Source organism: Mus caroli, unplaced genomic scaffold (assembly GCF_978045245.1).
Source record: "Mus caroli unplaced genomic scaffold, Mus_caroli_1 scaffold_12, whole genome shotgun sequence".
Taxonomy (NCBI): Eukaryota; Metazoa; Chordata; class Mammalia; order Rodentia; family Muridae; genus Mus; species Mus caroli.
In genome coordinates, this window is record NW_028227267.1 from 23,094,243 (window position 1) to 23,117,012 (window position 22,770).

The 22,770-nt window shown below is 45.8% G+C and overlaps 1 protein-coding gene across 13 annotated transcripts in view; it reads right to left on the minus strand.

Annotated features, from left to right (window-relative positions):
* The window catches only part of Cacna1d (calcium voltage-gated channel subunit alpha1 D), a 322,551-nt gene that overhangs the window by 123,797 nt on the left and 175,984 nt on the right, over positions 1-22,770 (minus strand). For 7 of the 13 annotated variants that reach the window (XM_085828488.1, XM_085828485.1, XM_021182194.2 and 4 more), the window contains exons 5-8: positions 20,003-20,145; positions 15,204-15,356; positions 14,563-14,759; positions 7,128-7,231 (exon numbers count right to left, since the gene is read on the minus strand). In XM_085828488.1, the coding sequence (XP_085684614.1) occupies positions 7,128-7,231; positions 14,563-14,759; positions 15,204-15,356; positions 20,003-20,145 (597 nt within the window). Of the gene's footprint in view, positions 1-7,127; positions 7,232-7,797; positions 7,902-14,562; positions 14,760-15,203; positions 15,357-20,002; positions 20,146-22,770 lie in introns of all 13 variants that reach the window. The other 6 variants (XM_085828489.1, XM_021182195.3, XM_021182193.3 and 3 more) reach the window with 1 other exon arrangement.

The following is a 22,770-nucleotide window of genomic DNA, read 5'->3' on the forward strand; positions in this document are numbered from 1 at the left end:
GGCCTCTGCTCGGTGCTATCAAAGACAGTGTGGTCAGGAGCAGATGATAGCCACAGCTGACAAGTGAGTGCTCTACTGAATCTGTTTCTAGAGCCTGGCTGCTGTCCACTGCTGTTGCCAGGGAAACAAGCGTCAGCTTGAAGGAACAAGCATCAGCAAAAACTTTCTCTTACCTCGTTTCCACTGATCCAACAGCCATTTCTATGGAAACAGCAGCTGCCAGCCAGCAGCAGAGAGGTCACGCTTACTTGTTGATGTCAGGTGTGGCTACCAGCCTGCGCACTTCTGGGACTTTGGTACATGCAGCTCTTGGGTTTCTCTGTCAGCTACGCAACAAGAAAGCTTAATGTCCAGAGTAGATATATATGCATGTTTAGCTTGATTCTTTACTAGAAAAGAGAAATTGGGTATTTTTCTCTTTAAAGTCAGATTGGGGCTTAATTTCATACTTTATCAAAGCTAAACCAAAAAGCATCCCTAGAGGACTGTGGCTCCTTTCAGTACCCCAACCTCAGCATCAATTCCACTCATAACATGACCCCAAAGTCCAAGAAGGACACCCAGCTATGAGGACAGGCTTTCCAGACAGCCTCATTCAACCCGAGTGAAATTATGCAATATTTTGGAGTCTTTTGCTTAAAGTGACCCTCAGAGGTGTCTCTGAGATTCTGGGAGCCTAGAGAGTAATTCCATACAGAAGAAAACACCTAAGTGTAAGAGGGCTCTGTAAGGAGTTCTCCACCATCCTCTTCTCTCAGACAAGCTCTCTCTATGTAGCCCTGTTTGCCATGTTAACACACTATGTAGACCAAGTTGGTCTTGAACCCTTATGGAGATCTGCCTACCTCTGCCTCCTGAGTGCTGATATTAAAGGTGTAAGCTACCATTCCTGGGAAAGGCTAGGCTTCCATTTGCCAAAAGGGTTTTGTTGTTCAACCCATGGGTTCTCATTACCTCAGCACATTACATTTCTGTTTTCCAAGATGGGCTGATGGCAGCTCAGGACCTGGGTGCTATCCCTCTTAACTCTTGCAAACAGTCTGTCTGCTTTTCTAGGATCCAGATATGTCAGAGGTGTAGATACAGGAATGTAGAAACCCTGCTGTTCACTATTTATCAATAGGTTTTGGTAGTAAGATTTAAACTAGCATGAAACATGTAGAATGACTATTCCCATGGCATATGTCTTTACTTAGAAAATACCCGAAAATGTGGTGTTTTGCCCCATAAACCAGTATCCAAGAAGGCAGCAGAGATTTCCTAGCTCGCAATGCCATGACTATAACTGGACCAAGGACCAACTCCCCATGCTGTAAGCCTGACTCTATTCTGCAAAATTCTGACACAGTGTGGTCTTCAGTCTCTCCAGGGACGTCACCACCTTCCCGCCCCACTTTCTCTGTAAACATCCATCTTTATTTCGGAAGCCGAGGCTTCACAAAAGCAGCCATGCTTCATCTCTGTCTGGGCCTGGTGTTTTATGTCTTCAGAATGGAGTCTAGGAAGTAAGTTTCAGAAAGACCAATTGTTTTGAAAATCGCCTCTGCTTTTTTTTTTTTTAATACAATGTTTTGCTTTACCCTGTTTGCCCCCAAACTTTTCAAGTTAAGATAAAGGGGCCCGGTTGATGGTTAATCTCCATTGTCAACTTGACTGGACTTGGATTGCTCCAAAGGCATAACTCTGTGACAGTTTTCCCAGAAAAGTTTAATTGAGGAGAAAAGATCTATCCTGAATGAAGCTCACACCACCCCGTGTGTGAGCTCAGGTCGCAGACTGGGTAAAAAGGGGAAAGGCAAGCTGAGTGCAGTATTCTTATCTCTCTGCTTCCTGACACAGTTGCAATGAGAGTGCCTCATGGTCACTGACAAACCTTCCCCATCACCACGCACTGTATCCCCTCAAACCACGAGCCCAGGCAAACTTTCCTCATTATGGTGCCTCTACCAGGTATTTTGTCACAGCAAACCAAGACGAAACTAATATAGGCCTGTCAGAGTAGAAAACTCAGTAAGTGAGTTTAAAAGAAGTCTGTGACTTGGTAGATTTGAGGCTTACCAGGACGCACAGACACATAAACACAAAATTAATTCAGAGCCGACTGGTTTTGAAACCACAGACACATTGGCTCAGTTTACATTTGGTTTTATGTCCTGAAAGGGGGCTTATGAAGAACGTTTATTGCCTGGAAACAGACAAAGCTTGCTTCAGACGAGCTATTTTAAATATTTTTTGGAAGATGTTAGCAAAAGCCTTGCGTTCCCAGACCAATGTCAAATGACTTTACCCTAGTCCGTCAAGCAGGCCCAGGAGGGAGCCCATGTAGCAATGCATTTTAGACACAACTGGCTTCTATTATTCACATGCTTACATAATAAACCATTTCAACATATTGTAGAGCTTTGATTTCTCACTAGTCTAAACCTATCTTGGCCGATTGCTATTCACTGGCTTAGAAAGGCCAGTCTGCCTTGTTCCGGATCACTGATCTATTCTCCCTAGAACCTTTCTGACAGTCTCCCTTAAGGGTCTACTTTCTGTAGCTCTCTGAAGGCTCCCCGGACTCCACCAACACAGGTCCCACAGGCAGACACACCCCTGAGGAAAGTCATCTCCAAGAGGGTGGCCTTGGCCCAGTCACACAGATGGTAAAGGCAGAGCAGATTCACACTGCGGTTGTTTGAGCTGCCGTGCTTGAGCGTCACACCCTGCCACTGTCGCAAAAGAGAAGAGAGCCCTCACTATGTCTAACGCAATAGCAATGATTTTAGTTTGCAGACAAAATATTCCACAACTGACAAAGAGCCCCTATGTCCCATGGCCATCTCCTGGTGGCATCAAGCATAGTATATGTATGCATAACAAATACCTGCTTAAGTTGCTTCCTAAAATATGCAGAAATTTCTCCTCTTGAGATTTCCACAGAGCCCCTATGGACTGTCCCGCTTCACCAGGGTGGGCTGGGAGTAGAGTGCGGTCTGTGGGTTGAAGGTAAGAATGTACTAGATGGCCAGGCAGTGGTGGTGCATGCCTTTAATCCCAGCACTTGGGAGCCAGAGGCAGGAGGATTTCTGAGTTCGAGGCCAGCCTGGTCTACAAAGTGAGTTCCAGGACAGCCAGGGCTACACAGAGAAACTCTGTCTCAAAAAACCAAGGGGGAAAAAAAAAAGAATGTACTAGATGACAAAATGCCTTGGAATAGTTCTCCACATAGCTCGCCATTCACTGGCTGATTTCAAGCCACCCTGTGAGGCTGGGAACGAGACAGGGTTATATCTGTTTAGGGAAGAAGAGACTAAAGATAAGCATTACTGAGACCACCGTGAACTTGGGATGCTGGCAGGGCCAGGTCAGGGCGTCCTTGGGACTTCAGGAGCCTGGCAAGTCTCCCTTGACCACTCGAACCTCAGCATCACAGAGCTGCAGCAGAAGGCAGGTGGGTCTTGAAGTAGAGAATCAGGTTCCCACCCGTGAGGACCACTGTCCCCTGGAGAACCCTATAGTAACACACATAAGCACTGCTCTCCTATGTGCATATACACAGAGGCAAACCTTGAGAGTGCCAGGATTTAAAGGAGCAGCTTTAAAAACGAACGGCTCCCACATTTTTAAAACACCCAAATGAGAAGATAAGACATGCATCAGCTACCTAGACCTCAGACCTAAAGGAAGCAGTCTTTTTAGCTCTTTGTCCATCATAGGATCACCAAGGATCAGCAAGGACAACCAAACGTTAAACCACAGCACCAGCTACCAGCTGTCTGTCGCAGCTCTTCCCACAGAGCGCCGTGAGCAGAGGTGCTGTCATCTACACCCATGCTCACAGAGCATGCAATTCATGAGCTTCAGTCTCACCTTGAGGAGGAAACAAAACAAAACAGACAGCATTTTCAGAGACTCAGCCTGCAAATGCCTTAAAAATGTGCGAAGCCCAAAATAACTGTGTAGATTACAATACAACAGGATGCCACAGCCATACTTAAATGAAGAAGTGTAAGCCAGTGTTTAAAAAGGGTTAACATCCAGACACAGTGGTGTATGTTCATCACCCTAGCACTCTTGAGGCTAAGACAGGAAGATAGCCACCATCCTGATGTCAGGTTAGACTGAACAGTGAGAGGCTATCTCACACACACACACATACACACACACACACACACAGATAAGAAAAGGGCTCAGTCTAGACACAAGTCTCTGTCACTGTTTCTGAGTGAGTCCTCATTTGAAGGTAATAATGCACAAGGTTTGGGCTGAAGTCCCTACGATGGGACACTTAGAGACCATACCTGTTAGTCTGAAAGTCCCTTAAGGGCTGTGCCACAGAAATGTCTTCGGACATTTTGTGTCCTAGCTTTAGAACATCTCTAATGTTCTCTAAAAATGAATATTGTGAAGAACCTTAAGATTACAGTAATGATTTTAAGTTTGCTTTAATAATAACAGCAAAAACTGTGAATGTAGGCACAAGGACCCAGGCAGTGGGAGAGTGCAGGGAACCCTGAGAGGCAGAGCATGCCCTGCAGGCCCAGGTAATCTCCCTTGAGAGCCCCCAACTCTACTCGCTGTGCACTGGCTGCATAGCTCTGGCTCCAGCCTGGGCCTGAGCCTAGAGTCTGTGCCTTAGCCACCTTGGCACCCCTGGCCTCTGGCCCAGAGCCAAGCCTTCATCAGGAACTGGGAGGATGATGGTCAAAGAGCTTTGCAGATCCAGCTCTGACTCCACCTGGAGCCTGCCTTAGCATTTCTTACCAGTGTGGCTTGGGGGTGGGAGGGAGGAGAGGAGCGTGCACCCCCAAGGAGTCTGGGCCCAGCATGAGCTGACAGTTAAAATCACCAGCAAGTCCTAGGTTTGCTTTTTTAACATTCAGGTACCATTTGGTTTCTCCTTCATAGTTTTCTTTTGATGTAAAAATAAATGCCTTTCAAAAACTTGTTATTTCCTCTCAAGATATATTTCAGTAAACTGTTAGGTGAGACTCTGTGCTTTTTTAACCCTCTGGCTTAGGGGTCCCCCTCCTAGGTCTCACATTGAGGCCCTGCCATTATAATGAACTTCTGCCCCCATCTTCTGCTTTTTTAAATGCCTCAGGATTTGGCTGGCTTATATCTCTGCTTCATCATGCCGGAGGCAACAGTTCCTGCCCAGGGAGGGGGAACTGGAGATAAGGCACGTCACTGGCACTGTTAAAATTAGTGGTTTCCATGGCCTCCGTCAGTTTAGTTGGGTTAAGGAGACATGGGGCGCCAAGGAACTCACAACACAGTTGCGGGTGCTGGCCTTGTATGGGTAGTTCCTGTGGCCAAGTTTCTCCAACTATAACTGCCACTCTATCCATCCTGACCCCAAATTCAGGCCACAGAGGCTCACAAGGAGGAAGGGCTTGTTGATGGGCATGGAAGCTCACACTTTTAACCCTAGCACTCAGGGGAATCATTTTGAGTCCAAGGCCTGCCTGGGCTATACAGTGAGTTCTAGGCTAGCCTGAGCTACAGAGTTAAGACCCTGTTTCAAAATGAAAGAAAGAAACAGAGATCCAAAGTGAACAATAAAGTCAAGAAAGAAAGCCTTTTAAAGTGGGCAATGTGTAGTAGAGAGCTCAGATGGGTTCTGGGTACCATTTCCTCCACCCGTGAGGACCTGCTTGGTCTCCACTCCCTGTTCCTCTCACTGGAGGGAGGAAGGCAGGCACTGCTCCTGGGCCACGTCCAGATAAGGGTCTTTCATGACTGTGTGTCCCATGGAATATGACTGACTGCACTCAATTCACAGCAAGGCAGATTTGGAGGAAGGCGAACAGAGGGCTCACGGTGGATGGCTAGGCTCTGCATTCTGCTCTGCAAAAGACAGCATCTCCACAAAATGAGTTAAAGCTCACTTTACTAACTCAGTATACATGAAGATATCGTGTCCCTGAGATACAGCCTCTGAAAGAGCAAGATAAATCGAGTGAGCTGATAAGTTCACTTGGGACCAAGTCTATCAGTGTGATATCCTGAGAGTGTCTAGACTCAGTGTGGTGACTAGGGCCAAAGTGAGGGTGCAGGGGTGTCTTCTGGGCTATTCAGAGCAGTGACTGTATGCTGGTACTGACTGTGTGTATGTGTTGTGTTGTTTTAGTTTTGAGTTAAAAGTTGACTATATTATTATTCCTTAATTTTTCAAATTGTACCGATTATAAACATTACATATTGAATTCGTAAGACAAGACATTTTAGTAACCTCATTTAAAATAGAATACAATTTTTAACTAAATATTTTATCCTAGTTATAAGACAACATCACAGACTAATGATGAGAAACCCACAGTGTTTTTCAGGTTTAAACCCCCATTTATGGAAGTGCTTTTGAGAGAGCCCCAGCCCACTCTGATGGGGCTCTTCCACTTTCTGCAGCACGCCAGAGATTCTGAGATTCACAATCTGCTCACAACACACGGGCTTTAGAATACCATCTCCCACCACTGTAGGGCACAGGCCAAGGCCCAAGGCCCTTCCCAACCCCATCTCTCCTGAACCTGATAGATGGAGGGTATACCCAGAAATAGGCATTAAACAAGATGAATTTTCAAAATGGTGAACAAATGATGGAATAATAAGGCCATAGAGAACATGTGTGGAAAAGCTGAACACGGAATCAGAAGCATGGCTCACACAGTGATAAGCCAGGCTAATACAGTATCCCAACCTCAGGAAGGCAGGGCTTGAAACTGCTGGGTATTTATGTACCAATCTAGGCTTCACCACAAAGTCTGAAACACCACTATTTATAATGCTCTGAGAGTGACTAATGAGGGCCAGGTCATGTACTAATGGAATAAAACCCACAGGAGACCAAACTCCCTTCCTGGAGGAGACCTAAGCTAGGAAGCCTTTTATTTGCTTGTAATTCACCTCTAAGGGAAACATTTTCATTAAGTTAACAGTGCGTGGCAAGCATCAGAAACACGGAATCTCACAGACAGATACAGCCAGAAAGGATCACAATTCAATCTAAAAGCAACACACAGAGGGGACATCAGAGTCCAAAGGCATGCAGAGAAGCCACCAGGGAGCAGCTGAGAGATAGGCAGGGCTGCCTCCCATGTGGTATCAGGAGAATAATGTGCAACGGGGATCCAACTGCTTACCCACTAAGGACACCAAGAACCAGGTTAAGGACGAAAAATGAGCCAAGGATGATCAGACTAACAAAATACACCCATGGCCATTCCCATCCTATCGCATCATTAACCTGTAAAAGGTAAGGAGACCAGTTATCAGTTATCCATTTACTAAAGAACAGAGCCCCGGATGCAGCTTCAGGACCACGCAGAGCTTTAGGGTGAAGGGCAGCGCTCCAAGGAAAGGGCTTGAACGAGCTTGTACCCTTGCTCAGTTTTCCTCCAGGCGGGGCAAACCCTGATGCTGAAATCTTCAGGAAGAGACTCTCCAAAGTCAGTCCAGACCACTCATTTAGCAGCAGTTTTGTGCCAATTAATGAGCATTGTATTTGGATTCAGACCAAGAAAGCAATTATAAATGTATCTCATTTTAGGACAGACAAAAGGCCAAGCAAGGGAAATTTAAATCCCAAGCAACAATACTGATTAATTAATTCCTGGTCAATAATCTCTCAGTGGCTTTCTTTCATGGTAGCTGGTGAGGTTCCAGGAAACAGCTTGGTTCCGGAAGCCTCAGCAGAAGAGAAAGCAATACGAAGGGACTGGTACCCACCCACCGGTCCCTCTAGCAAAGCCTGCGTGGTCTTGGCAACTGATCTCAGGACTCTGCCTTCAAGATGAAAGAGATGTAGCTTACCCGCTCAATACACCAAGTACAAGATTTAGTACGAAAAATGACCCAAAGATGACGAGACTGACAAAATACACCCAGGGCAATTCAAATCCCATAGCATCATTCATCTGTAAGAAATAAGATGGGCTCATAGGAGTGGGTTAATAGGGGAATCCAGTGAGGAGAGGGTCACATTAGAGAGAACAGTCTATACATTGGATTAAGCATTTACTTAGATGGAGACAAGAGCAGCCAGCAGACATTCATTACGCATTCCAAACACACACAGGCACACACACACAGAGTCATACAAGCATGCCCACACACACACACACACACATACACACATGCACACATACACACAGAGGCACACAAGCATGCCTGCACACACATATACACAGGCACACAAGCATGCCTGCACACACACACACACACACACACAGGCACACAAGCATGCCTGCACACACATACACACACAGAGGCACACAAGCATGCCTGCACACACATACACACAGGCACATAAGCATGCATGCACACACACACACACACACACACACACACATACACACACACACACTCTAAGACTCATAGAGGCTTCAGGCCAAACAGCAAATCCTGGTCCCAGGTAGGGAAAGGAGATCAGGCTCTGGCTCAGGCTCAGGCCACTGTACTGATGAGCAGTTTCCAGGGCAAGCCTCAGTAGAAGATGGAGCCAGTACTTCTCTGAATCTGAGTTGATGCTCTGTCCCAGTCAGTCCTAACTGCTTTTTAAAACTTGGTGGAAACGTCCTAACCTATAACATTTGACTCTATAAGCTCTTCAAAACAAAGCCAAAAAACTAGCTTGACATGGTGGCACACACCTTTGATCGAGCATGGCTAGCCTGGTCTACACCGAATTCAGGCTAGCCATGTACACAGTGAGACTCACCCTCAAAATAAAAATCTAAAATAATCACCATCTATTTGGAGATAATCATCCTATCTATCTACCCAAGGAAGCCTGGCCTTCTTTAGGTTTGGATTATCTGCAGCCAGCAAACTAGATACAAATGGAATAAATGAATGAATACTTAGTACAACTAAAAAAAAGCAAGAAAATGTTCCCAAGGCCACTAGCTGACATGTGCTCAGGGATAACATTGGGAATTGTTTGTTTGTTTGTTTGTTTGTTTTTCTCAGCTGTACCCATTAAAAGAACTCCAACTCTGACCTGGAAGCTGTTCAAAAAAGCAGGACCGAGCCAGAGGAGCACCCAACTCAACTGGTCATTCAGACATGGCGTCCTCGTCAGACTTCCCTGGGGAATGGCTGGGAGTGAGCAGCCTGCACACAAGTGCTTTATGGATCGTAGCTGGATGGGACTTTCCAGTAGCCCAGGTCAGCGTTCAGTGGGATGAACTGAATATTAAACACTTCCTTAAGGAGGAAGGGGGTGTTGAGGACCAACCAGGTAACAGCATCGATCTTCTCCAGGCAAATTCCCTCCTCTGCAGGAGTAGCCTGGATTTCCAGTTAGACAATGGTCTTCAGGGTAAGCCCATCGCTCTTGTCTGGCAGGTGCAAACCCTCAGGGTTTTAAGCCCTGTGCCTTTTTGCACGTTTTCTGCTTCCAGCTTTTAGCTTTACAGAAAGGCTCATGCATTTCACAATATTTGCCTCATGCCGAAGCCAAACAGGAAAAGGGAACACTAAAAAAAAAAAAAAAAAAAAAAAAAAAAAGACCTAACATCTGTTGCTGAAATCTCCAGAGGGCATTGCCTCCCTTACGGAACACCTGTTTGGCCACATGAAAATTGACGTGCTTAACAGAACCCTCTCCATCTTCACGTCAGCAATTGGAGGAATGAATGAGCCGGGGCCACAGCTCCAATGGTTGATCTAATTAAGTTGGATAAACCAATTTCAGCAGGAAGGCAGAGGGCGAGTCTTCCAAAGCAGCGACACTGCCAAACCCATCTCAAAATCCACATGTAGGGAAGAAACAGGCTGCTTGGTGTGGTGGCCAGAGCGTTGGCCTTAAATCAATACCTGTGACAGAGATGTCTAACCTCCACTGGAGCCGGGTGTGTACGTGGCAGGGGAGAGAGTGTCCTAGTGCGGGGCTCCCATTAGACACCTTACTCTTGAGACTGGCAAAGTCTGCTGGCTTGGCCATCTGTCTCATCTGCCCTTCTCAGGCCTTGGCAGGTTTCAGAGTAGGGCTCTGATCACAGCTGTCTGTTCCACTGCAGAGGGAACATCTTATTCGGATTTCTTAGGACGGGGTGCTCTGTGGACTTGCACATTCTCAAGTCACTGTCACTCAGAAGGGCAGCTGAAGAGGACTGAGGGGAGGTGGGAGCCAAGCACGACTGGCTGGAGCATCTCTTCTCTTTGCCCGAAGAGATGAAACTTAAGTGCTCAGGGCCAGTCTTTCTCCCTGCACAGCAAGCAGAAGGCTGAGTCCTTAAAGCTTTGCATACACATAGGTCATCCTCACAATTACTAGGCTGGTCCCCATACCCACATCAAACATACATTATCTGCCCAGGGCTTTGTGTGCACGCTCTTCACAACAATGGAGGCACCAGCCCGAGAGAAAGCATTTTGATTTAGATTCTTTTTTTTTTTTTTAAGTCTCATCATAGAGGGCCACTTGGCACCCAAGACAATTTAGGTTACTTCAATTTTCTCTTATTTTAAGGGATTAAGTGCCCATGTATGTCTCAGGTCAAGGGAAAGCATAAGGCCTTTTGCTTTCCTAACCCTGGGAAACTGCTAGAGTGCCTCAGAGCATGGACTGTGGGGAAGAAAAGCCTTGGCTGTGGGGGCACAGAAGAATGTCCCAGGTGTTTTGACTGAGAGGAGCTGTCAGGTGATGACAAGTACTTCAGACTAAGGTCGGCCTGCACGCTCATAGCCCTGTCTACATCTGAAGAAAGTGCTAACACAGGATGCCACTCAGATAAACAACACTCTCCTAAAACCAACCCTTTGCCATTAACTTTCTACATTCAAAACATTTCCTCTAAAACAAACAAGCAAACAAACCCCTCTAAGTTGAAGGAAAAAAGATCCTCTAACTGTGCAGATTGTAGCCAAGGGCATGAAAGCCCAGAGGACCCAAGAACCTGCCTTGTCCAGCTCTTTCTCTGCACAGCACTACCATCTCCATGGGCAAGACATCTGTGTGAGGCAAACAGCACTTTAAATGTATTGGGGAGCTCACTTGATGAAAAATCTGCAATACATTTCCCCACCAAGCCCATGATCCCAACTTGCCACGTCTCCAAATAGCTCGGCTCCAGGTGTGCCTTTGTGCACATCCCTTTCCAAGACCCTGCCAGACATTTGCCAGAGAGACTTGAGAATTACAGCCTAGGCATTCTGGGGGAATGCTGGCTAAATATAAACTTGTCTAGAGGCAAAGACTTTGTCCACCGTATACAAAAACCTAAACACTGAGAAATTTGTTTGCAATTGATATTTACAACTGAATCTCCTTTCTGTCCCAGGAGAATGGATCAAAATCCTCTGACACAGCCTATCCACACCGACGAGGCAAAAGGCTCGGTCAGGTTGAAGAGGGACTCTAGTGATGAGTATTTGTTGAGTGTCTGCTCCAGGCCAGGCTCTGTCCTGGGCCGAGATGTTCTGTCCTACAGCACAGTGGCTTCCAGCTGACTGTGGCCCATAAAATTCTGGGAATGCTTAGCTCCTTGGCTCCTGCTTGGCTCTATGATGAGCTAATAAACGTAGTCAACGGTGATTAAAACCGATTCCGACGTGTTTCAGACAGTAAGGTCCTAGAGAACACTCTGGAAGGTGTTGCTCAGCTGCCCCCTAGTGTTGTACAAGGATCCATTAACCACTGGCAGGTCAGAGAATAATTAGGAGACTGTCTATGACAGCAGTCCCTCAGCTACCTTGAAGGAAATCTGTTTTTCTTTTACATGATTCTCAAAAGTTAAAAATGGGCTTCATGTGTTTAGGTGGTTGTGGGGTGGGAGAAGGTAAAAAGGCGAGCACTTTATGATGTATGAAAGCCATAGGGAATTCAGAGTTCAGGATCCATAAAGGAAATCCAGCCAAGACCGAGCCATAAGCATCCAAGTTACGCTTCCTCCATGGCTGGCTCCAGGCTCAAGGGTGGAACTGATGGCTGGAATGGGAATGGGGATCACATCCCTGCAAGGCCAAACACATTTACTGTTAAGCTTCATTAAGAAGTTCACAAATGCCTGCCTCCAATCAAGGACAAGAGACACTTGCGGGAGGGCCCCGAGGATGCTCACAGCATCTTCATACATCACTGTCTCCATCTCAAATCTCAGATCTATGAAGGGATGGAGACTAGCGTAATGCTGAGGAACATACATCTCCATCATAATAGAGGTGTTATGCAATTCATAGAGGAGGTGATTCAAATGCTAAATTATTAACTATGTTATGGTCGTGGCAACAGTAGAGCATTTCATTATCATGGGTGACACTGAAACATTCTCAGAAAAGCACGTGGAAACTGGTCTTTCTGGGTACATGAAGTTTTCTCTTCTGTGGTCACACAGTCCTGAAATTGTCTCTGCACAACAGGACAATTATTGTGAGAAAATCAATGTGCAAAAATGTAAGATAAAGTAGAAAATTGTCTATCAGTCAAAGTATGTTGGATCAGAGTCTGGCAGTTCACCATGACAATAGAAAGAAGACAAAGCTGAGGAAGTCACAGAGTTTACTTGTTTAAAACAAGAAAAAAAAAAAAAACTGTCCTACTGTTTGAGGGAGGGAAAAGCAGAGTTTGGGCTTTTGTGGACGATATGCTCTAGTTATCAGTCACTCCGAGGGGGGACTGAAATGGAGGCTTTGCTCTGCTCAGGAGCTGTGACTTAGGAGACACAAGTGAAATGGATACTCCACCCAACCTGGGAGCTACATGCCTGATGATACCCATCCTTCTTCTCCAGGAGAAGGTATTGCTTGTGGCTATAATTAACATTTGTGTCCACAGATGCACGTGTGCACATGCGCGCGCACACACACATACCACACACACACCACACACACATACACACACACACACCACACACATACACATACACACAGACCACACACACACACAGACCACAAACACACACACACACACATGATCCTACAACAATCAGAAATAGGGATGAAGGACAAACAAGCTACAGCATGTTGGTGATGCTCATTCTTCACTTATCAGGATAGGCAGCCGACCCTCAGTATCTGCGGGGACCAGTCAAAGCCAAAGCTGCTCAGGTCCCTTACATGAAGCAGTGCAATATCTGCACATGACATGGATCCACATATCCACGTGTACTTTACATCATCTCTGTACTACTTGTCATTCCTAACATCATTCTACTGTATCGTTTAGGGAATTATTACAAAACAAGTCCAAACATGTTCAATGCAGATGACTTTGTGTGTGTGTGTGTGTGTGTGAATTATTTTCAATCTGCATTTAGTTCAGTCAGCTGTCGATTAAACCCATGGATGCAGGATCTGTAGATATGGAGGGCCGGCTGGACAGGAACACGTACAATCTCACAAGCATAGTGTTCACCAGTGAAGGGAAGCAAGACCCAGGGCTTGGTGCAGTCTCTGAAGGTAGAGAGTGATAAACCCCCACCACCACCACCAAAGACATCACCTTTAGGATTTAGAAAGGATCAAAAGCTATGTCTCCATTCTAAGCCTTTCACCTAGAAGCTGCCTACTCAAGAACTGCTATTGGTTTCCTTTAAACCAGTGGCTCTCAACCATGCTAATGCTGCGACCCTTGAACATAGTCCCTCCCTCACGTTGTGCTGACCCCCAGCTATAAAGTTATTGTCATCACTGCTTCATAACTGTAATTTTGCTAATGTTACGAATCATAATGAAGACATCTGAGTTCCTAAAGGGGTCATGACCCACGGGGTGAGAACCACTGTGCTAAATAATTCTCTGTAAGGATACTGGTTTGATCCACTGGAAGTTGGGCTCAAAATCTACATGCTTGTTGTATTTCCCAGAAACTCCTACTATGGGATAAAAATGATGTCGATGTCGCGACTTCTGTGAGCTTTAAAAATTCTACATATAAACAAAGTCGTGGGGGGGGGGGTGGCTGCTGTACTTTGTTTACAGCAAACCCGTCTGGCTTTGCCGGGGATGAAGGGAATCCTACCCTAGTCACCAGACGTTATCCACGTGCTGGAGGCTCAACCAGCCCTGGCCTTTGGGCTTTCTGCCATCTCTGCTGAGCTCTTTGGCTGCCTAAGACGAGGGAGGAGTGGAGGGCAGGGCATGCCCTGGCTTGGCTGACAGTGAGGGAGATAGAATAGGAGAAAAGTTAATGGCGAGCTATGGTTGGCCTCATAGAGCTATAGGGTGCATGAAAGGGCCCTCACTGTGTCCCCACCTCCCCTTTAGGATCTAGTAAATAACTGCCATTCCTGTATGGGCTGTGGGGGAGTCCTTGAGAAATGTGGCTCTTGAGTTTAACCAGCACAGCCTTGCCTCCTCCAGTGCCCAGAAGGGATCAGTGAGCAGAGGCAACTACAGTAAGAAACAAGTCCCCAGGAAGCACTGGGGAGGTTGAGGGCTAAGAGCCCAGGAGCCAATGCCAGGCAGCAGCCTTTCAGCTCAGGGCTTCCCCCTAAAGCTGGAGGAGGAGCTCACCAAGGGAGACTCTAGGTCTGCTTCCCTTCCCAGGGCTCTGTTCTCAGCCAGCTGCCCTGACCAAGGACATCATTAGCAAGGGAACAACAGCATGCTGTGAGCTGTCCTTGAGCTGCTTACCCAGTAGAGCACATCTGTCCAGCCTTCCATGGTAATGCACTGGAACACAGTGAGCATGGCAAAGGCAAAGTTATCAAAGTTAGTGATGCCTCCATTGGGGCCAACCCAGCCACTCCTACATTCCGTGCCATTGGCGGTGCACTGGCGTCCATTCCCTGAGAACGCACATGGAGCTGGGTCCTCTTCAGCTACTATATCTACAGAGAGAAGAAGCAGAGGCATGACTCAGAAGAGGAACAACCAGGACCCTCGCTCAAACCCACAACACCCAGCTCCATCATCCTTGCCACAGCAAAATCTTAACTGCGCACCACCACCCCTCCCCCACTGTCCAAAGGTTACTTGGAGTATCCCCTCAGCAGCGGAAATCAGCCTCTTCTGGTCACCACCACCCACCACCCATCACTCTCCATTCATGTTCTCAGTGCCTCCCTTGGCTGACAGAGAATGGGGTTACCTGCTTTGCCTTGTACAGGGCCCCCATCTTATTGGCTAGTATACTTTCCATAGGAAATAGGGATGGAAAAGCAGAATAAGCCCTCCTCAACATAATTCACACAGGAAGAGGAAATCGATGGGAGGGAAAGGCTCAGGGGACCAATACCTCCTCCAGAACAAAGCACAAAACTGTCACTACTCACCTGAGTCAGCAAAAAAACATGTTTTGTGCATTTTTCCAATAAAAAGTTCCAATCCTATAATAGCATAGATGATAATTACAAATAATACCAAAAGGGCTATGTGAAGGAGGGGGACCATGGCTTTTATAATGGAGTTCAGAACAACTTGTAAACCTAGGAGAGAAAAAAATCCACTTGTGAGTTAAAATGACACTTCAAAGGAGCCATAAATATAATTCCTACTGATGCTTGCTCTGTTTATGACATACAGTAATAAAATTTAGAGATATTTCAAAGCTGTTAATTAATACTAACCCTCGATAGGAAATGATCTAAGAATGGACTCCTAATTTAGTCCAACTCCTTCACTAGACAGATAGAAAAACTAAGACCCAGAGAGGTGTAGACAGCATTAAAATCATGCATTCACATATGCACTAATTTCTGTATCCTTTAACAAAAAAAAAACCTGAATATTTACTACATGCAAAGCATGGGGTTTAGTGCCTTGAGCAATACAAAGATGAACTATACAAAGGGACACTCTCAAAGAGGTTACCGTCTAGAAGGGAACATGAGAGTTTACCATGTTACTCTCAGGTAGTATGCTAGCACTCTGAGCAACAGCGAACAGAAAATTAAAGAGGATTGAAAACACTGTCTCAGTACAGGATGAGGACAGAGGACCGAATGTAGTTTCCCATTCCTCTGGGCCTAAAGACAGAATACCACAGAAAGGCCTGGGCAGAGAACCATCACAGAAGCAGTGCACAGTGTGAGCTGGGGTGGTGGTGAGTCTCATCACAGCTAGTCATAAAGGCCACCTATAAAGAGAAGGTCACAGCCATGCAGTTCTGGGTTTGAATTTGGGTCTGGAGTCAGACCTGAGTCTATTAGGGAAAAGTGCCTCAGAGAAAGCAAGTGGACAGCATCATCGTGAAACATGGACACAGGACTGGGAAGAGGTGAGGCTCCAGAGAGGCTGGAATTCAGAGAAGCCTGGGACCCAACTTCAACTGCAGGAAGGGATGAAGGGAAAGTGCCTTAGGAGAGAGAGGGTGAGTGATCTTGCCCAGGGTCAGGGACAAATTACAGCTGTCCCCCATCAGACCCCAAAAGAAAAATCCCTCTGTGTTTCTAAAGGTGTTCCCGCTAGGATGGAGGCGGCAAGCAGGGACAGCAGAAGGCTGAGTGACTTAGGAAGGATGGGTTTGGATGTTCAGTGTAATATTAGAGTGCAGGTGTCCTGTAGCTAAAATGTGATCTTGAGACACGAGGGACTCAGAGTCACCATGGGGCAGGTGCAGACACATAGAACAGTGAGGGATTGGAGTGGAAGGAAAGGAGGGCACCCAGAGCCTGCTCTGGAACCGGGACTTCCAGGCTCAGTGGTTAGTACCAAGCTCCATCCCCACCTCTCATGGCCTCAGCTTCCTTTGTCTTTCTTCCCCTTACTTTCCCGACATTTATTCAGAGAAAGAAGGGACACACAATGCTGAGATACTAGAGTTAAAACAAAGCAGCAGCTGGGATGAGCCAAGAGAAGGGAAAGAAACCCCCACAGCTACAGGGGCATGCCTCCCTTGATGAGCACCAGTGGGAAGAGGCAGTGGGCAGGCAGCAGGGAGGCCTGGCAAGATTCCTGGTCAGCATGACACTGTCTCCCTACAGCTTCTTTGTGGCTAGACTTCTTTAAATGTCCAAATGGTTTCTCTTGAAAACAAGACTGACGAGACGATTTTTCATGGTTTTTGTCCATTGCAGGCAGCGAGCATGAGGGGAAAGCACTGGCTCCCATATACACGGTTTCTTGGCTACTATTTTGATATTTTCTTTTTCTTGTTTTAGACATGAATGGGACATTCCAAATCACCTAAGAGTTAAACTCTACTGCAGTAAGCCACTGGTCTCAGTAATATATTGATGTTTAGTGTAACTACTGTATTTCAGATCGGTCAAACTTATGAGAGAGTATCAAGTTGCATCTCAAACTGAACACACATGCTCTCGTTACACTCTGCTCCTTGGGACACACTCAGCACACATGCCATGGAGGCAGGAAAGGGTGCCATGCAGGGGCAAGGAGACCCTGTGTGGCTCCCCTTCACTTATGAGAGCCCAAAAGTTGTGACCTCCTCATTGGCCTTTCTGGGCTCCTCTGAGAGACAGTGAGAGCTGGCTACACGGTCTACCATGCTCTTGCCTAGTTTTATGGTCTTGAATTCCAGTTTTGTTCTTTCTTTTGTTTGAGACAGGGTCTCACTATATAGCCCTGGCTGCCCTGGAACTTGCTCTGCAGACCAGACTAGCTTCAAAATCACAGAGATTCACCTGCCTCTGCCTACAGAGTGCTGGGTTTAAGAATGTGAACCCCCATGCCTGGTGCTCTTAGACTCTGATAAACTTTTACCAGGTAATAGAATATAAGCTACCAAAGATTCACCAAAGTCCACAAATCATACACACACACACACACACACACACACACACACACATACACACACTTTTAGATAATATTAATTGGTTTTGCTTTTGTTTTACTAGACAGGGCTCTTATCATATAGCCCTAGCTGTCCTAGAACTCACTCTGTAGACCAAGCTGGCCTCAAACTCATGGAGATCTTCCTGCCTCTGCTTCTGCCTCTGAAATTAAAGGCGTGTGCCACCACTGCCCTGTTCTTGCGAGATGGCTCTGCAGGTAAATAAGTTTGCTACCAAGCCTGACCTGAGCGATCCCTGGGAGCTCCTATGATGAAAGGGAAAAAAAATGACTTCTGCAAGTTGTCCCTAACCTTTGCAATGTGTGCCATGGCACACATGCTCCTGAACACACACAAGTATGTGTATGTGTGTGTGTGTGCACGCAAAACTAAAAAAATATAGTAACTTTTAAAAATAATTCTACATGATTTGGAATGCAGTTGTTTTTCCCTTAATGACATTCTCTCTCTCTCTCTCTCTCTCTCTCTCTCTCTATATATATATATATATATATATATATATATATGTATATATATATATAAAATATGTATGTATGTATATATACATATATACAAATATATATGTATGTATATATGTGTGTGTGTATATACACATACATATATGTATATATATATATTTGTGTGTGTATGTGTGTGTATGTGTATATATATGTGTGTGTGTATATATATATATATATGTATATATATATATATATATATATATATATATATATATTCCCATATAGAATAGCCTCAATCTTCAGGAATGAGAAGACAATGCTTTACAAGTATAGGCAAACATTCCTGGGTATTTTCAATGATTTCAGGTGCCAGAGGGAAAAAAACCACCAAGTCTGCAGCTAAAAGCAGCATGCCTCGAAAGCCTCGATTCCTCTCTCCCCAAGCCTGCATGTTCCTTGACAGGATCACCTAAAAGATGGGCTTACGGTCAGAGCACCATTTCTCTCTGTGACCACTACAGATCTCAAACAGCCTTGTGTCTTGGAGGAGGAAAGAGCAGAAAGCTGTTCTGCAGGGTTTACAGAGCACTAACACTTCTGTGGAAACCTCCTCAGCCCAAGAAAGCCAAGGCCAGGCCAGGCCAGTTCCAAGAGTTTTCACTGGCCAGGGCCACTCATGCACGCACGAGCTGCAGCTCCAGGTCTGCATGCAGCACGTGCCACATGTCTGCACGCAGCACACGTCACAGGCAGGTGTCCTGTCATTCGCTCTTTAGGGGAAAGGCTGTCGTGGTTACTTTGAAATTAGATTAAGCTGTGACAACTCAATCTGAAGGAGCATATTTGCTCAGTAAGCTCCCCGTTTCATCGTGTTACACTTAATGGCGCCAGCCACTGCCAACGTATTTCTGTTTCTCTCGATTGCTTCCAGACAGTTCTGTGGTTTTTGACTTGCACTGATCTTTTTAAATGAAAATAAATGAACCATCTGGAAAAATAAGTACACTTAAAACACCACTTCCTACATTTTAAATGTTAAATTTGGAAACGTAGTATTTTCTTTTCCAGAGGGGTTTGGTGCGTTCTGAGTGCCTAAGGTTTAATAAAACTTCATGAGGACATTCTGGGAGGAAAAGAGTCGGTGTTCTGAGGGCTTTATGAGCTGTGGAAAGTGGGTGTACCCAGTGGTCCTCCATCCTTGCTCCAGCTCTGAGTACTGAGTACCTATTCAGAAGCACAACTCAAGGGTGTCCACACTCTGACGGCCCCAGAAAAGATAGTTTTACCAAGGGCAGAGCTCATGAAGCAAAGGCCAGGCAGGCTTCTTGTGTAAGCTCCTTCCTTCTCAGCCCAGGTGACAGTCAACTTGACCAGAGGTCAGACTCTGGAGGCAAGCAGGGCCAGGCACTGGCTGACATGTGGAAACTGACATGTTCATCCCTTCTCAGAAAGGTGTCATTGCTAGCTGTCGAGCCAAAGTCTAGACACCCTGTTGCTCCTATTCAACAGCCCTCCCTCTTCCAATCAGCTACCACTACAAGGTGAGGCAGGCTTGGGAGAAGGAAGAAAACCACTGGATATCATTAGAGCACAGAACTAAACAGGAAACAGGAGGCTGGAAGCCCAGGTCTCCAACTGCCACCCAGCCTCTCTTCAGCTGAAAAGCAGGTGACAATAAACACCACCTGTACTCTGTCTGGAATCAGAGATCCACAGGAATGGTGCAAGCTTCAGTATTCCAGCATCAAAGAAGGCCTGCTGCTACTGGGCCCCTACTGGGGACAGGGCAACTTCCCCCAGAGGACTCTTTCCTGATCCCAGGACCCACCCAACGGGGGAAAGGCAGTACTTCTAGGGGTAGGAGGCAAAATGTGCTTACTGGGCACTCCTGATACAAGTCGAAGTGGTCTTAACACTCGGAAGGCACGGAGGGCTTTGACATCAAAGCCTCCTGATTTGCCACTAGAGTGGTTCCCGCCTTCTGTTTCTTTGGTTAATTGTTCCAGAATTACACTAAACAATCTGAAAGAGGAAGAGAGAAACAAATGTTAGTCTGTCACCCAGGTAAGCAAAACAGGATAATAATAGTAGTTATTTTTGAACAAGGACTAATTTTGGGTGGCTGCTAACTAAATAAAAGAAAGCTAAGCAAAGGCTGAGAACCGGGCCATGGAACCCCAGCCTGCCCTGCTACCTGACAGGATCTCGGACAGAGGCTGCTCAGACCCCTCTGTTCATGCCAACAAAGTGACCAGAAGCAGGGACCCTCTGAGGATCCTAGGGGGCAGAGGCTACTACCTTCACGATAGTGATCTTGATGGTCATGGCTTGTGAGTCTGAGCCATGTGCTAAGGACCTCACATCTGTCACTGTGCCCATCTTCTCAAAAGCACTCTCCTACGGCATCATCAAGACCTTTACATGCTTGTGGAAGCAAAGCTGATGGGCGAGGCTCAGCTGCCCAGTCAGGCCACCAGTGGCAGAGCCGACACTTGTTTCCGGGTGTTGTGGCTGATGAGGCTGAAGGGTCTGTTAGGACAGGGAGTTTTCATCCATTCTGTTCATCTGTTTTAGCTTACTGTTCCTGACACACACACACAAAGTCCGCAAGAAATGTCCTGATTCGGAAATAGATGGACGACTTCAAAGTTCCACACCTTAATGTACCACAGCACTCCAGTGCAGGCAGACAGCCCCCACCTGCACCCTCTTTGAGGTATGTGCAAAACAACGTGAGTCATAGGTGCCAAGGAGCTGCAGTGTGCAGAGGCTGAAAGTTACCTAAGGGGAGGCATTAATATCACCATTTTCTCTTCTGAAATGTGAGTAAAGTAATATCTGGCCACGATGACAAGTTTTTTCCATCTCTCGGAAGGTTTTCCGGATAACGCTATTTTCGGACGGTCCGCCCATTTGACAGTTACTTTTACTTTTTTTTTTTTTAAATAAATATTTATTCTCTGGAATGGTTGCTCGTTTTTTTTTAAGAGTAAATATAAACTTGCCCATTGCAAATAGCATCAACTCGGGCCGATCAGATTGTGAGAATGGTTGGCTCAGCAACAAAGACAAGGTTTCTAAAGTTTAATTAGCAGCCAAAGCAGAAATTCTGCCCCCTCCTAGACAGGCCTCTGGGTCACCAAGACACTAGGTCCATAAAACACAGGGTGGTCTGATTGTGGGCCTGATTGGGCACAACTCTGTCACTCCAGGGCATTTATAGGTACTCCTTTGTTTTAATAACATCCCAGCAATGAACAAGACCCAGGATGGGGAATAGGCCACATCTCCACCTTTGCAAAGCTTCTAAGGGCTGGCTTGAGCTCTGACTAGGGAGACATATCAAGGTTATAGCAGGTTTCTTATTATGTCGGCCTCTAGAAATGACTGTAAACTCCTGCAGCATAGCTAATGCTAAAAGTCTCTCCCCTCAAAACCAAGTTCACAGCTTCAGAGAAATAAAGGAAAAAGGAAAAACTTCAAACTTTGCAAACGTGGAGGCCACAGGAATTTTCAACCCAAAGGGTTAGGAAAGCCACTTCTGCAGGCAGTGACTGAAGATTGCTCTCAAGCATTGCTGGTTTTGCAGTGTGGATCACAGTCATTTCATGTCCCATCCTTTAGCAGGGTCATTGAAAACAGGTGAATAATGTCTCTGCCACTACAAGAGAGACTGAGACAGAAAGAGAAACTAGCCACCACTTCAAGGTGGTGTGGGCTGGGAAGCCTCCCTTCTCTAGGTCTCAGTTTCCCTCTCAGTAAAGCAAGAAAATTTAATTAAGAATCTCAAATCCTATGTTCTATTTCTCTCTCACTCCTCCTCCTCTTCTTCTTCCTCTTCTTCCTCCTCCTTTCCCTCCTCCTCCTCCTCCTCCTCATAATAATATAGCACCATGTACCTCAGTGCCTGAACAGATATAGACAGGAGAAGGAAGCAGCAATGGAGGATCCTAGGCTGTTAATAAAACTTGACCCCAAGAGAAGAAAAGGACATATCCAACTGACTGAAGCCAGGTGAACCAGAATGGGGACGCCATATTCTTCTTTACCAAAGCTGAAGTGACAATCTTGAATGCCTAAAATATCTCCTTACTAAGAACCCAGCGGGGTAGGGGTAGGATTGATCCAGACCAGCTTTTCTTTAAAGGAAGCAACTTGAGAAGAGAAGACCCCTTGGTCCTTCTGTGTCCACATTAAGGGCTACATGCTACTCTCTTAATGTCTTTTTTATTAGTGGGAATTTTGACAAAAGTAACAGGTCACTATGGACTCAGAGTGGAAAACTCATTGGACAGAAAAACAGATCATAGATGGAAACTTTAGTGAGTGGGAATTAAGATTCAAAGAAAGACATTGTAATTGATCTTTTTCTTTTATAATTTTTCTTCTGCTCTTGCCATGACCAACTATACTTTACTAAAAGTTTTACTTCATATGTTTCTTTTATGGTGGTAGGAAGTAGGTTAATATTTTAGATAAATAAAATGTGAGGGTTTCTTTTTGTACTAACAGAAATACCATTGGCTCTAGCCCTACCTTGCTACTTTTATCTTACAACCACCTTCACTGCAGTATATTTTACAAATGCAAAACACACCTGCTTAATGTTTAAGTTAGCTGAGTTACAGCAACAATAGGAAATTCAAC